This window comes from Mus caroli, unplaced genomic scaffold (assembly GCF_978045245.1).
Source record: "Mus caroli unplaced genomic scaffold, Mus_caroli_1 scaffold_15, whole genome shotgun sequence".
In the NCBI taxonomy this organism is placed as follows: domain Eukaryota; kingdom Metazoa; phylum Chordata; class Mammalia; order Rodentia; family Muridae; genus Mus; species Mus caroli.
The window spans coordinates 87,865,845-87,881,607 of NW_028227270.1; the positions used below are offsets into that span (position 1 = coordinate 87,865,845).

Sequence of the window (15,763 nt, forward strand, 5' to 3'; positions counted from 1 at the left end):
GTAGATTTTTGACAAAAATGAATGTGAGAGAAGAATAAGGACCATGTGCCATCAAGCAGGAAGTAGATTGAGAATGATGCCAGTAACATGATGAAGGAAGGTGATGTATACATAGAAGAGTGTTGCTGTGGAATTTGTGTTCTGTAGAGTGAGCACTGCTTTAAAAAATAGACCCATGTTCTAACAGACTATATGGAGAAACTACATGGGAGAAAATCCCAGAACTTTCCAGCCAAAAAAAGAAAATAATATGGCTTGAAACAGAGAATAGCAGGGAAGACTCTGGATAGAGCTGTGAGAAGGAAAAGGAGGAGCAGAATAGAATGGAGACACTTCGTCAGAGGAAACAAGGACAAAGATGAAGGTAGAAATTAGCCAGCTGCTTCAGTGATGGAGGACCAAATGGAAAAGTGGCCTCAAGAATACAAGTTAAGACAGGAGATGGTCAGACTGGTTGTTGGACAGAGCAGAGTAATAGAAAAAACTACAAGATATTGGAGATTCAATTCCCTTCTGCAAGTGGAGAACAGAAGGAGACTGAGGAAGCAGATGTTGTACATGTGGTAGCCAAGCCTTTCCTCAGGCCAGATGAGTAAGAAAGCCATAAGCCAGAGGTCCTTCAGCTGATGTCACTCCTTGCTGTGTCAGGGGTTAGAAGGCAAGTTGTGTGAGCAGCTTCTTGACAGAACCTGAAGCTCAGCAGAAGATATGCACTCTGGAGAAGACAAAGTGTACCACTGCAATGCTTCAGGGAGGAAGATATTGGTGAAAAGTTGCCCATCCAAAATTCACAAAAGGGCACATTTGGAGTGGAAACCTTTTCTAGGCTGAGTGCACCACAGATAGTTTGATATTGAGTGAGCTCTCAGGCTCAGGAAAATAAAGCCCTAACAGTTACAGAGAGAACTAGATGTGTGATGATGTAAACAGAGTGAGCTCCCCCCCCCCCCCAGTAATCACAGGATTTAGGTATTAACTAGATGTAACTGCCATACAGCTTTGAAAGTATACTCAAAGTCACAGAATGAATGTTTTAATGGACAAATCAGCAATACCTTCAGATCAAGCGTCTGACACAAATGCACTTGTCCTCCGATAGTTCCTAAGCTACCATCATCTTGGCCAGGTAGGAAAATGACCCCTGAATCTAAGAAACACTGCAGTCCAGAGAATTTTATGCTGGCTTCTGGCTTCTGGCTTCTGTGACAGCATCATGCATGTGATACAAAGACATATATGCAGGTAGAATAAAAATAAACTACATTATTTTAGTTTTAAAAGTTAAAGAAGTTGAAGCACCGAAGAATTGCCAAGTTAAAAAGAAAAAGAAAAGAGGTATCTCTTTTGGGGAAGATGCAAATAGAATATGCCTTGTCCTTGGATGGAGGACACAGCATCCTGATCTAATTTGTCTCAGAGGAAGTTTCTGTCATTTTACAAGGATTCCTCCAATAGAACAGGCAATGCCCCAAGAGTTGCAAAAATCTCTGTGGGAACTTAGCACCAGGATTCTTTACATTTGCTTGTTTGAGTGTAGACCTGACAGGACACATGGAGCAAATACTTTCATACCTAAATCCCACACAGGGACAGAGCCTTGCAATCAACTAGAACCACTATTCTCCCTTGGTTCCCTGAAAGCCAGAGATTCAAGGATCCTACCAGTTTTACTTTCTCTCAGAGCCTAGGTGTTCCCCAACCCCCATCTGACTCTACCTTGTGGAGCTGGATGAGGTCAGGAATGTCCTCTCCACCTCTTGCCTGGGGCACTGAGCATGATGTCCTTGCTCTGCAGTAAATAAAAGGACTGTCTGAACAGGGTAGGCAGCTAAGCTGCACTCCAGTAGCATCAAGACTTGAATACAATGGGAGGCCACAAAGTTGGGAGGTAAGAGAACCTTGCTCATCCCAGAGCTGTGGGACTTCTGAAGACCATCCTTAGAAAGTCTGGGCTGAGTGCAGGAGATGGAACACCAAAGATCGAGTTAGGAAAATAGAGAGTGGGAAGGTGGAATCTGGTGAACATTCGGAATGGTGACTCCTCTAGAGACCCCAATCGCCCAATGGTTGTGAAGATTATTTTAAGGCTGGGTCCTAGAACTGTATTGGCCCATCTGTATTAGGCATAAGTGCTACAGAATCTCAGTAGCCTATCTACTATCCTTTTCTTGCTTTCTCTCAGGTCCTACCACCTAGTCCATTTGACTACATCCAACTTCTCTTCAATGATCTGCCAAATAATGTCTCTTAGTTCTGTGCCCTTTAAAGATCGAATGGCTCTAGTCTGACTCTTCATTAGCATTTAAAAAAATAAGTTAAACATGTGAACTGAACTCCGGACCCTTATCTTTGTCTTAATCATGCTTCTCAATGATTAGACTTGGAGTACCTGCATTCTCCCCTGCCTTCACAGAGCTTCTAGTAAGGTTGAAAAAACAACCATCATGAGAAAGACTACAGTAGGGGCAATGAGAAGACCTGGGGTGGAGAACCTTTGCTAGGGTAGGACAGCAGAGGTCCTGAAGTTGTCTGTACCAATGAAGGTGGGAAGGGTGAGAAGGTTGAATTCAGTGACAGGGATATGATAGGTGACCTTCTAGGTGTAATAAACATCACTTCAAGGACTTAGAAGCAACTTTAAAGTGACATAAGAATGGGCAGGAATGAAGGGGTGGAAGCTGGGTCAGATGAGAGGACCAACCAGAGGGTAGGTCATTAAAAGAAAGCAACCCCATCTTTCCACCAGAGCCCTGGGAGACTTAAGGGTAGAGTCCAAAGGATCTAAGTACTCTCAGGATGCTGTGTTCCTCTGTCTGAGGAGTGGGAAGAAGTATGTGACTGAGATATCTGAAGCTCCCTAGGCTATGTGATCTGCATTTTACCACAGTAGAAAACATTCCAGAACATACTTTCAGGGTTAAAGGGTCATATGACAGTGAGAGCACAGTCATGGGATGCACAGTGACTCAGAACTGCATTAAGGTATCTGGAGCAGTCACAGTCTGGGCCAAGCTGTGCATTCATTTCGGAGGTGAGGCGTGCTTAAGATAAAAGTAGTCCTTGTGCCTGCAGCTGATGCAAGGTCCCCTGAGCAGCCACTGCAGGGGACTATTCCCAGCAGCACAGCAGAGTATATGGTATCAGCCTATCTTTCGGTCTCATTCAGTATCTCAGTGTCTTTCCTGTCACACCTGACAGGATGTTACTGTCTTCTGCTTCATGGCTAACACAGGAAGGTTCTTCACAGGCAGAGTCTAGAATGGAGAGTTGCTGAAACCATGCTAAAGGACTTAGATCTCCTGGCTGTTGTCTATTGCTTTGTCTTTTCTTCCTCCTTTTCTTTATTCTCATCTCCACCTTGAGAAGAGAGGAGTTGGTCTGTATGGAAGGGAACTGAAGCCACACCTCTTTCAGCTGTGTTATGTTATGAATTTTTTTTAATATTTTATTAGGGTTCTTCCTCATTTACATTTCCAATGCTATCCCAAAAGTCCCCCATACCCTCCCCCCCCCCACTCCCCTACCCACCCACTCCCACTTTTTGGCTCTGGCATTCCCCTGTACTAGGGCATATAAAGTTTGCATGTCCAATGGTCCTCTCTTTATTGAGCTTTCCTTCTATATGTGCAGAGACAATACCTGTCTAGATACTAGATCTGATATCAAGACCAGATGTATCTAATAATCTTAAAATTGGAAGTACCTTGTCTCAAAGTGAATTTTTAGAATTCAATTTATAGTGCATATAAGCTATAAAATGACAACCAGAAGTAGAGTCCCTTATTTCTCTGTTTCAGAACAGTGATAATTCAGTGGTGTGTTGAGTGTTTTTTTTCTCCTTTGCCTCTAGACCACCCTTCCTGAATATTGTGTATGAAGCAAATGGCACCTTTGCCGTCAATCTTTTAAAGATGTTATGTAATAACAACCCTTCCAAAAATGTATGCTATTCTCCCATCAACATCTCCTCTGCTCTAGCTATGGTCCTCTTGGGAGTGAAAGGAAACACCAAAATCCAGATATCTGAGGTAAGTTGCCTGTCAAATCCCCAGCCCCACCCCCACATCTATTTCACATGCATAAGAGCTGTTGAGAAAGAATGGAAGAAATATATTCACCTAGGTAGGAATATGTTTCATGGAGCAGAGGCTAAGAAGGAAGGCAGTCTCCGTCAATAACTTCTGTAAGGTAATGAATTTTCCTGAGTAATAAAATAAAGGGAACTCTCAAATTTTTATCCAGGCTCCACTGAGAAAATGGTACAAAAAATTCCATGCTTGTACTCTTGGCATAGGCCTTTAATTCCAAATATGAAAGAGACTGAGGTAAGAGGATACATAGTTAAAGGGTAGCCTGAGGGAGTTAATTTCAAATGAAATGTTGTTTTGTTGCTGATGTTGTCATTATTGTTGTTTTATTGATTTGTTTTAATTTTATCATGGTGGTGCAGAACTCTTGTCCACCTTAGATCCTAGTGTCAGTCCTGAGGACTGCAATGTGAAAAATGTTGGAATTATTTTAAACATGGGTTGTTGAAATCTTTCATGTTTTCTGAGCAACAGACTTGTAATTATTCACTGGCAAGGAAGATCAATTCCTGCTTTTAATTGTTCCATTACCAAGCTGCTTTGATCAGAGCCTCCTATACAGCACTGTCTGAGCTATCTCTTCAGCTTGTAAACTCCATTTGCAACCAAATTGTTTCATAATTGAGTTCATATTTGTCTTTCCCTTCACAGGCAATAGGCTTAAACACAGCGATAGACATTCATCAGAGGTTCCTGTGGATTCTCAATATCCTGAAGAAGCCAACCAGAAAGTATACCTTCAGAATGGCCAATAGGCTCTTTGCAGAGAACACTTGTGAATTCCTCCCAGTAAGTTCTATTAGTAGAATGATAACAATTGTATTCAAATACTTGTTGGATAGATCACAGGAGAAGGACCCTAGAGGATTTGCGAAAACTAAGGATCACATACTAGCCAATATATGAAGGTTCACATTTAGAATACCTACATTCAGAAAAGCTCAGGAGGGTCGGGAGTTCTAGGCCAGGCTATGCTTCATAGTGAGATCCAGCTACCTAACATCCCTCAGAAGTTATTCCCATTTGCAAAGGCATAGAACATAAAGATGTTTTTGCTTAAGTAGCATCTGTACTAATTTTAGTTTTGTTTTTAATGCAATATCAATCAGAAGGTTGAAGAGCTTGCAGACATTTTATTTTGCAGTGTTACCTCACTTAACATTTTTTTCCTGCAAAGACATTTAAGGAGTCCTGTCTTCAGTTCTATCACTGGGAGATGGCGCAGCTCCCCTTCACCAAGGCTCCAGAGGAGGCCAGGAATCACATAAACACATGGGTCTGCAAAAATACCAAAGGTGAGAATTTCCAGTTGATTCACACTCCATATTTTTGTCCTTTCTATCCACCCCTTCCTCCTTCCCTCCAATTTCTCTTAATTTCCTTTCCCCCCACCACCATAGACTAATCTCACCATTATTTCTGAGTCAAGGTAATTCAGCCTATATAGGCCACATGGTATAATTTAGAGCTCAATGAATTCATGGAGGTTCTACTCAGACAATTAGATTGTAAATACACAGTTGTTTCAGTATTTCTTTAGGACAGGAGAGGGTCTGATGCAAATATGGTGAGATTTCCAATCTAACAGTTTACATTAAAAGATAGGGCTGGTCTCCAGTATTCACAGGTCCTGTGCCTCTGCCATCTCTGAAAAGTAGATTTGTGGGTAGAACTTTCTAATCCTGCCTAGAGGCTTCTTTTTCCTACAGTTTAAGTTGTCTCAGGTCTCACCATATTTACCTTTGCAAAGGAGTCATGTTTCTGCTTCCATATTTTCCAGTTTAGTTCCCTTACTTATGTTAGATGAAACTAGACTTGATTTCAATTGAACACAATTTATCAGAGCCTCAGTCATATTGGCCTAAGAGAACATCAAATTTGGGGTTGAAAGGTCTTGGTAGATGAGAGCATTGAGAGCATTATCTGATATCTGAAACATTCTGATCTCTCTGTATCACTAGGTACTTTCCTATTTCTGCTAACAGGGAGTAAAGAATGAGAATCTTTTCTTAAAGACTCAGCAATTCTTTGCCCATTTCTTGTTAGAGTCTCTACCTCTTGTGAACTTTGATATTGTATGTTAGCATACAATAAACAATTGATTCTTGGAAGGATATCCCTTAGTACATTAGAAAGGAATATGTCTTCTTACCTCCATTATCTCTTCAAGTGATGGACAGCACTCCAAATTGTGGAATTCCTCGGACATATAATACTTTCTACCTTTGAGTCTCTATCATATTGTGGTATTTAAGACCTGGTCATGACCATGAAGTTCCTGAAGAGAATTTGATTAAACATTAGTGTATTTGTCAGGTTCTACAGAGAAACTGAATGAATATATAACTTAGAAGGTGTTTAGTAAATTAGCAGACACCACACAGATTGACCTTCTGCATGCGATGAAGCTCAGAATCTATTAGCTTGTCAGTCTAGGAGCCTGGAGACCTCCATAGTCTAAGTCTGGCAAGAAAAGCCTAGAAAATTCTGCAGATCCACTAGTCTTCATCCTCATAATGGCCAAAGCTATTTGGTTCCAGATTCAGGTAAAATTGGCAGACTCAGCAGTTTCAGTAGTGCATTTACCAAAAGGGTCTGAAGGCAGGCAGAGAAAAGCAGTACTACTGCTCTCTCAGAACTGTATATCTGGCAGAACAGCATTGGATTGGCCACCCACAGGGTTTACTATCCTTTAGTTCCTCTTTCTTGGAAATTTCCTCACAGATCTTGCCACACACTTGTCTCTTAGATGATTCCGAAGAAAATCAAGATGAGAACTAACATTAGCTACCTCAGGTTCACTCCTAATCCCTTTCCAGATTTCCTGCTTGTTTTTTCCTCTACCCTAGAGTCTTTTTCTACTTTTCCAAAACCTGCTTTCCTTGAGGGACTTAAAAGTCTTTCACCATCTTCACCTTGATGTGCATTATCTTGAGTCACAAAAAGGAGGATGTTTTGCTTAGATTTATTTTTAATATGTTTGTATACATTCAGCAAATTTGAAAATGTGATGCTTGGGTCTGCCCAAATGTCATATGACTTTGTGTCTAACATATATAAAGGGAATCTGAATTAAATCTCTGCTTTATCAAAAGGGAAAATTCCAGAATTGTTGTCAAGTGGCTCAGTTGATTCAGAGACCAGGCTTGTACTTGTCAATGCCTTATATTTCAAAGGAAGGTGGCATCACCAGTTTGACATAAAGTCCACCAGGAAAATGTCCTTTAAAATAAACAAGGTAAGCAATAGTATCCAGTAGCTCATGTCAGTGTTACAAGGAAATTGCATGGAAAGCTTTAATTATGAGTTTGAAGCTCATGGCTCACTAGTAGAGATAGCATATTTTTTATGGAGTGCTAGGATTGACTCTCAGCCTGAGAAGAAAGATATCATGGAATACCAGAACACCATTTGAGACTTATATTTCTGACTGAAAGGTTAAACTCCATAGGAAAATGATAAGAATAAGGAATAGTTGCTGCCTGTGTGATTTTGTAGTCTATTGGTAACTCATACTACTTTTGGTCATTTCTCATAAAACTAATGTTTCTACCTTACTCTAAATCTTTAAGTTGAATAATTCAGAAACTTAGTCGTTAGTGTAATGTAGCATATGTATGGGTTATGGTGCAATGTAGAAAGTAATATGCAAACACTTATTTAACAGAGTAATTTTTAGTTTTACAAGCATTTTAAATTATTAGTCAACTTATTATTATTAAGCAATAGTCAGTTTTCTTATATTAAAAATGAGTTAGGCCGGGCGTGGTGGCGCACGCCTTTAATCCCAGCACTTGGGAGGCAGAGGCAGGCGGATTTCTGAGTTCGAGGCCAGCCTGGTCTACAGAGTGAGTTCCAGGACAGCCAGGACTACACAGAGAAACCCTGTCTCGAAAAACCAAAAAAAAAAAAAAAAATGAGTTAGTAAATCTCAGTCTTAATTGGAGTATAATTTGAATTAAAATAGATATTAGAAAAGTTTGCCCTATCTCTATAAAAACATAATTTAATGATGTTTGTAACCTTATGAATATTAATCTCACTATTTGTTTTTGCTAGCAGTATTTCAAGCTTTGTAAAGGAACAATTTCACTAATGTATAAATTTAACCTTTATTACATATAATCTGTAGCAAATTTTAATATTTAGTGTACTACAGTAATTAAAATCTTCCCATGTGTTTTGTATATGAAATATATCATTGGACTATCAGAACTGGAACATTCAATATATTATAAGGAAATACATGAGGTTCTGTTGAGACTGCCCCTAACATATAATAGATTGAAAAGCATTTCCTCCTTTGTGACTGGTTTCATCACAGACAAGTATGCAAATCTGTTCATATAGTCCTCATTTTGTAGTAATTTAACTTGCGATTTTCCTTCTCTTTGATGGGCTATCAGGATGTAGCTCTGCCTTAAACCTATGACTCTTTGTGATCTTGAGCTTTTTTCTTTGTGATAGACTGAAGGGTTGTGAATCATATTGAACATTTGAGCAGGTATTCTCCTGTATCCAGGTTGTTTTCTGAGAGGATGTATCTCTCTATAGACCCATTCACAGTTCTATGAAAACATTCCAATCTCCTTTATGATTTTTTCTGTTAGTTATAATTGATTTTGCTGTTTCCATATATTATGGTTAACCACATTAAATGGCAAAAATCCTGCATCTGATGTGTTGCTCACATTTACATTGGTGTAACAAACTATCTGAGATAAGAAACTTTAAAAGGAAATGTTTATTTTGGCTCATAGTTCCAGAGGTTTCAGTTGAGTAGGTGGCCCAATCATTCCAGATTGTGGTGGTGCTTTGCAGCATGGTGGGAACATATAGTGAAGCCTTTTTTACCTCACAGGAGACAGAAAGCAGTAACAAAATTCCCTTCAGGGACACCCCATCCCCAATACTTAACTTCTCACATTAGTCCCAATCTCCTAAAGATTTAACTAACTCTCAATTATGCCAATATGGGGATAAATGACTATGAACTTAGCATTTATAGAACATTGGAACAAATTTGGATATAACTATTAATAATTAAATGTCACATTTCTTTTCCTGGATTAGGCACCTTATTTTTGTTCTGAATCCCTGTTCTAGTTCTTTTGTCAACCTGGCACAAACTACAACCATTTGAGAAGAGGGGTTCTGCATAGAGAAATTGCCTCAATAAGACAGACCAGGAGGCAAGTCTGTTGGACCTCTTCTTGACTAATGCTTGGTGAGGTCCAAGCCAATTGTGAGTGGTACCAACCCTGGGCAGGTAGTCATGAGTTGTGTAAGAAAACAGGCCAAGAGAGCCATGGGGGACATGTCAAGAAGTAGCATTTCTCAATATCTTCTGCCTGAGATCCTACTCTGACTTCCCACAGTAATATAATGTGACCTGAGAATTGTGAGTTGAAATAAACAACCCTTTCCTCCCAAAGCTGCTTTTGCTCATGGTGTTTTAGAAACCATAAATGAGACAGGCTCATATCAGCTTCAAGTCTCTTGTATATTGATATGAGGAAGATGTTGACAAACATTTTCTAAGTGTTCACTGAAATGAGAATATTGTTTTCACTGTGAGTGCTGTAAACAATTCTGGAATTAATGGCAGTTGATCTGGAAATCTTGAACTCTCTCAATTATATCTTTTATGTTGGGGATTTTTCTATTCAGGATGAGAAAAGACCAGTGCAGATGATGTTTCAGGAAGACATGTTTAAGCTCGCCTACGTGAATGAGGTGCAGGTTCAAGTGCTGGTGCTGCCCTATAAGGGCAAGGAGCTGAGCTTGGTGGTCCTGCTCCCGGATGATGGTGTGGAACTCAGCAAGGTGGGACAGGAAAAACTGTAATATTCTCAGTTTTCAATGGATAAAAAAACAATCCTGTGGCCCTGGTGTCTTTTCTCATTAGAACAGAACGCAATGTTCTTTCCTTTGTAACTGCCATTTTTAGAGGGTGGTATTCACAAACCCAGCTTCAAACTCTTTGATCTTACTGGAATCAAAGTTGTGCCTAAGAATCTCAATATGTACTGTGTGACCTGGCCACATGATATAGCATCATCATGCAAATTGGAGATGGATGCATGATACAATAAATTGAGGGTAATTCATGCAACAAACAGCACAGTGCTTGGCCTATAGAGCCCCTCAATAAATATAACACATATCATGATCTTTGTCAGTATTTTATTTAATATTTCAGAATACTAAATAGACAGAAAATATTGAATGTTTACCCAACAAATCTGAAGAGAAGGCATGCACCTGGGGAGGACAGCGTCAAGCAGGATATTTTAACAATCATGTCCTTCCTTGCAGTAGGATTCCTCACAGTGTGAGAGCTATGCTCTTAGTGGTGGACAGTAGAGAGTGCATGATCTAAAGGATCTTTGTAAGCAGAAGATCTCCACAGATCTCAGAATCCAGCTCCCTAACAGTGATGCTGCTTCTCTGGAGTATTATTAGTTTTTCATCACTGACAAAAGGTCTGATATAAATACCATAGGAGGAAAACTTATTTATATTGACTCATAGATTCAAAGGGCTAATTTCAACTCACCTGACCCCATCATTGATTATCATAGTGGCAGGTGCATGTGAAAGAGACTAGACATTTTATTCAACAAAAACCAGGGAAATAAGAAGGAGCAAAGGACCAAGGATGAGCTTGCATGGTACAGCTCTTGTATACTTCCTTCATTCAGCTAGATCCATTATGCCTAAAATTTTAGCTGCCTCCCAAACCAGGGTTCACAATGAGAGACCTTTAGTATAATTTCATATTCAATCCCAACAGTCTACAAAACACAAAAAAAGCTATCCTAGTTAGAACTCCCTTCTGGTGTGGCTCACACCAAGTTCTTTCTATTCCAATTTTTAATTGTTATTTTAGCAGCAATTATTTACTATCTTTGAAACTAAGCCTAGTTCAAGAAAACAAAAACAAATAGAACCTAAACCATAATCAAGTGGACATAGACATCTTTTGAATAAAAGATATATCAGAAATGATTTAAGAAAGGATAGCTAGGTCTCTCTACCCTGGGATTTTTTGACCTACATGCCCACAAGGGAAGCCACATACAAGCTGGCCAGACAGTAGGACCCTCACATTGACTGGCCATGTGAATAGGCAGTGCCCCTTGTATGATGACTGAGGATGCTGTGAACAGGGAGTACCTATGTGTCTCTGAATAATACCACAACTATAAATCTGAAATTTTCTATTTTTGTTTTGACAGGTGGAAGACAATCTCACTTTTGAGAAGTTAACAGCTTGGACCAAACCAGACTATTTGAAAACCACTAAAGTTTTGGTTTTCCTTCCAAAATTTAAACTGGAAGATTATTATGACATGGAGTCCATCTTTCAAGACTTGGGAGTAGGGGATATTTTCCAAGGGGGCAAGGCTGACTTATCAGAAATGTCTCCAGAGAGAAGCCTGTGTGTGTCCAAGTTCATTCAAAAGTGTGTTGTGGAAGTTAATGAAGAAGGCACAGAAGCTACAGCAGCCACAGCTGATGATACTGTATGTTCAGCTGAAACTCATGATGGCCAAACTTTCTGTGCTGACCACCCTTTCCTTTTCTTTATCAGGCACAACAAAACCAACAGCATCCTGTTCTGTGGCAGGTTCTCATTTCCATAAAGACATATTTACTATGTGAAGGAGAGTTCTCTATTCAGCATATTAACACTCCTATAGCTCTGTGAGAATGGATAAGTAGGGGCAAAACACCTTCCACAATAAGGGCACTTTCTTGTTTGGACCCTAGTCTATTGACACCCACATTTATCTGTCCCTACCCTGACACTCATCTGTGCCCTTTGGTAAGCCAGAGTTGCTTAGTTTCGTGTTGTGTTTAGAATCCAAAGATATTCTACAAGATAGCCTACAAAGTTCTCTAAGGCAATCCTGAATAAATGTCAGACTCACTGCACAAACTATGCCAACTATATACACTGCTTTCCTGGCATATCAATCTTGCCATATCTTGCCTTACCTTGATTACATCCTAGTAAATGCTTCCGTGAACAATGACTGCTACTGAAGTTTTCTTGGTAACTAGTCTCTAATGTAAAATTTCCATTTATATTCTTTGCTGTTCACTACCCATCAGGTATGTGCCTAACACTGTGTCAGGCTTGCAAACAGGTACAGACAGTATGAACTTCTAACAACTGATCTTTACTATCTCCTTTCAACTTATCCAGCTGTTATGAAAACTAGTTTGGACTACCATGTTCTCCATGCTTTAGTTGAGTATTTGATTTCTCTACCATGCAATGTAATTGCTAAATTGTATACTCTTCAAATTTCATTTCAAAATATATTTTGTTTTCTCACTGTCACTTGAGTTTTTGATCTTATCCATTCTGAGTGGTGTATGGTGGAATCTCAGGGTCGTTTTGATTTGCATTTCCCTGATGATTAAGTATCCACAATTTCGTCTTCCTTCTTAAATTTCATGTGTTTTGCAAATTGTATCTTGGGTATTCTAAGTTGCTAGGCTAATATCCACTTGTCAGTGAGTGCATATCATGGGTGTTCTTTTGTGGTTGGGTTACCTCACTCAGAATGATATCCTCCAGATCCACCCATTTACCCAAGAAGTACATAAATTCATTGTTTTGATAGCTGAGTAGTACTCCTTTGTGTGAATGTACCACATTTTCTGTATCCATTCTTCTGTTGAGGGACATCTGAGATCTTTCCAACTTCTGGCTATTATAAATAAGGCTGCTATGGACATAGTGGAGCATGTGTCCTTATTACAACTTGGAACATCTTCTGGGTATATGCCCAGGAGAGGTATTGCTGGATCCTCCGGTAGTACTATGTCCAATTTTCTGAGGAACCGCCAGACTGATTTCCAGAGTGGTTGTACAAGCTTGCAATCCCACCAACAATGGAGGAGTGTTCCTCTTTCTCCACATCCTCACCAGCATCTGCTGTCACCTGAGCTTTTAATCTTAGCCATTCTGACAGGTGATGATTAAGGATGATTGAACATTTTTTCAAGTGCTTCTTAGCCATTTGGAATTCCTCAGTTGAGAATTATTTGTTTAGCTCTGTACCCCATTTTTATTAGGTTGATTTGATTTTCTGTAGTCCAGCTTCTTGGTTCTTTGTATATATTGACTATTAGGTCCCTAACAGATTTAGGATTGGTAAAGATCCTTTCCCAATTTGTTGGTGGCCTTTTTGTCTTGTTGACACTGTCTTTTGCTTTACAGAAGCTTTGCAAATTTATAAGGTGCCATTTGGCAAATCTTGGTCTTACAGCACAAGCCATTGCTATTCTGTTCAGGAATTTGTCCCCTGTGCCCATATCTTCGAGGCTTTTCCCCACTTTCTCCTCTATAAGTTTCAGTGTCTCTGCTTTTATGTGGAGTTCCATGATCCACTTAGACTTGAGCTTTGTACAAGGAGATAAGTATTGATCAATTCCCATTCTTCTACATGATAACTGCCAGTTGTGCCAGCACCACTTGTTGAAAATGTCTTTTTTCCACTGGATGGTTTTAGCTTTCTTGTCAAAGATCAAGTGACCATAGGTGTGTGGGTACATTTTTGGATCTTCAGTTCTATTCCATTGATCTACCTGTCTGTCACTGTACCAGTACCATGCAGTTTTTGTCACAATTGCTCCGTAGTCCAGCTTGAGGTCAGGCATGGTGATTCCACCAGAGGTTCTTTTATTGTTGAGAATAGTTTTTGCTATCCTAGGTTTTTTGTTATTGCAAATGAATTTGCAAATTGCCCTTTCTAACTCAGTGAAGAATTGAGTTGGAATTTTGTTGCGGATTGCATTGAATCTATAGATTGCTTTTGGCAAGATAGCCATTTTTACTATATTAATGTGACCAAGCCATGAGCATGGGAGATCTTTCCATCTTCTGAGATCTGCTTTTATTTCTTTCTTCAGAGACTAAGTTCTTATCATACAGATCTTCACTTCCTTAGAGTCACAACAAGGTATTTTATATTTTTGTGACTATTGTGAAGGGTGTTGTTTCCCCAATTTCTTTCTCAGCCTGTTTAAACTTCGTGTAGAGAGAGGCCACTGATTTGTTTGAGTTAATTTTATATCCAGCTACTGTACTGAAGCTGTTTATCAGGTTTAGGAGTTCTCTGGTGGAATTTTTAGGGTCACTTATATATACTATCATATTATCTGCAAATAGTGATATTTTGACTTCTTCCTTTCCAATTCATATCCCCTTGATCTCCTTTTGTTGTCAAGTTGTTCTGGCTAGCACTTCAAGTACTATATTGAATAGATATGGAGAAATTGGGCAGTCTTGTCTACTCCCTGATTTTAGTGGAATTGCTTCAAGTTTCTCTCCATTTAGTTTGATGTTGGCTACTGGTTTGCTGTATATTGCTTTTACTATGTTTAGATATGGGCCTTGAAGTCCTGATTTTTCTAAGTCTTTTATTATGAATGGGTGTTGGATTTTGCCAAATGTTCTTGCTGACTTTAATAGTGTTTCTTTTTTCTGTAGATTTTGTGCTTTGCTTGCTATGCAGGGAGAGGATTTTCTTTTCTTGTCCAATATAAGTGGTATTTTATATGCTCCTTTGTTGGGAACCAAAAAGGGGGCTCAGAGGATCTCCTGGGGAAGGGGAGGGGCCCATGGGATGCCCTGGGGAAGGGGAGACCCACTCCCCACCAGAGTTCTACCTATACTCTGGTTAGCCAGGCATGGGAGATCAGCAATACACTTTCCACTCATCCCTGGGTGGGCACTGAAGCCTCTGACCTACTCTTCAGGGGGTGGCCAAGGAGCAGCCCTACCTGGGATTCCCGGAGCTACTTTGCTAAAGCCACCAGGGTTATAGGATAGAGGGATGAGGGAAGAGAGGTTCCCAACACCTGCGAGAGTGAGTGCAGTGGATCTTGACTGGAGCACAGGAAGGCCTTCTATTGGGAGATCAGAAATGGCTCATTAGGAGAAAGCCTGTCCCATCCTCCAAAGATACCTTGCTGAGCAGAGACATTCTATGGTTTTAGAGCTTTATTATAGAAAGGCAGGGGGAGGCCTGGTGAGATGGCTCAGCAGGTAAGAGCACCCAACTGCTCTTCCGAAGGTCCAGAGTTCAAATCCCAGCAACCACATGGTGGCTCACAACCATCCATAACAAGATCTGACTCCCTCTTCTGGAGTTTACTTACATATAATAAATAATAAATAAATCTTTAAAAAAAAAAAAGAAAGGCAAGGGGAAAGAGAGAAGGGAGGGGGGGGGAAATGTTAGAAAGAGAGTAAGAGGGAGGAGAGGAGAGGAGAGGAGGAGAGAGGAGAGAGGAGAGAGGAGGAGAGAGGAGGAGAGAGGGGAGGGGAGGGGAGGGGAGGAAAGGGGAGGGGAGGGGAGGGGAGGGGAGAAGACAAAGAGAAAGGATAGAGGAGAGAGGAGTGACAGAAATGAGAGGTAAGAGAACAAAGGGTTGAGAAAGACAAGTAAGAGTGTAAGAGATTGAGGTGGGACTGAACAGCCCTTTTTATCATATTCACTGTTGCTAGGTAACTGGGGAGGAGTTTAGCCTGAAGGTCAGAAGCTTGGGCTATTGCCTACATGACTTCTATACATGCTTCTCTTGTGGGGGCTGTGGGTGGTGGTAACTTAGACAGGGGGCAGAGTTCCAGGAGCACGAGGGACCACCTACCG

General features: G+C 40.2%; 1 protein-coding gene across 1 annotated transcript; it reads left to right on the forward strand.

Moving 5' to 3' along the window:
- Nucleotides 1-1,865: 1,865 nt before the first annotated feature.
- On the forward strand, nt 1,866-11,737 carry LOC110288367 (serpin B9-like). The gene is made up of 7 exons (XM_021154730.2): nt 1,866-1,888; nt 3,851-4,028; nt 4,740-4,877; nt 5,266-5,383; nt 7,184-7,326; nt 9,759-9,914; nt 11,330-11,737. The coding sequence occupies exons 1-7, from the start codon at nt 1,866-1,868 to the stop codon at nt 11,735-11,737; spliced, it is 1,164 nt and encodes a 387-aa protein (XP_021010389.1).
- Nucleotides 11,738-15,763: the final 4,026 nt, after the last annotated feature.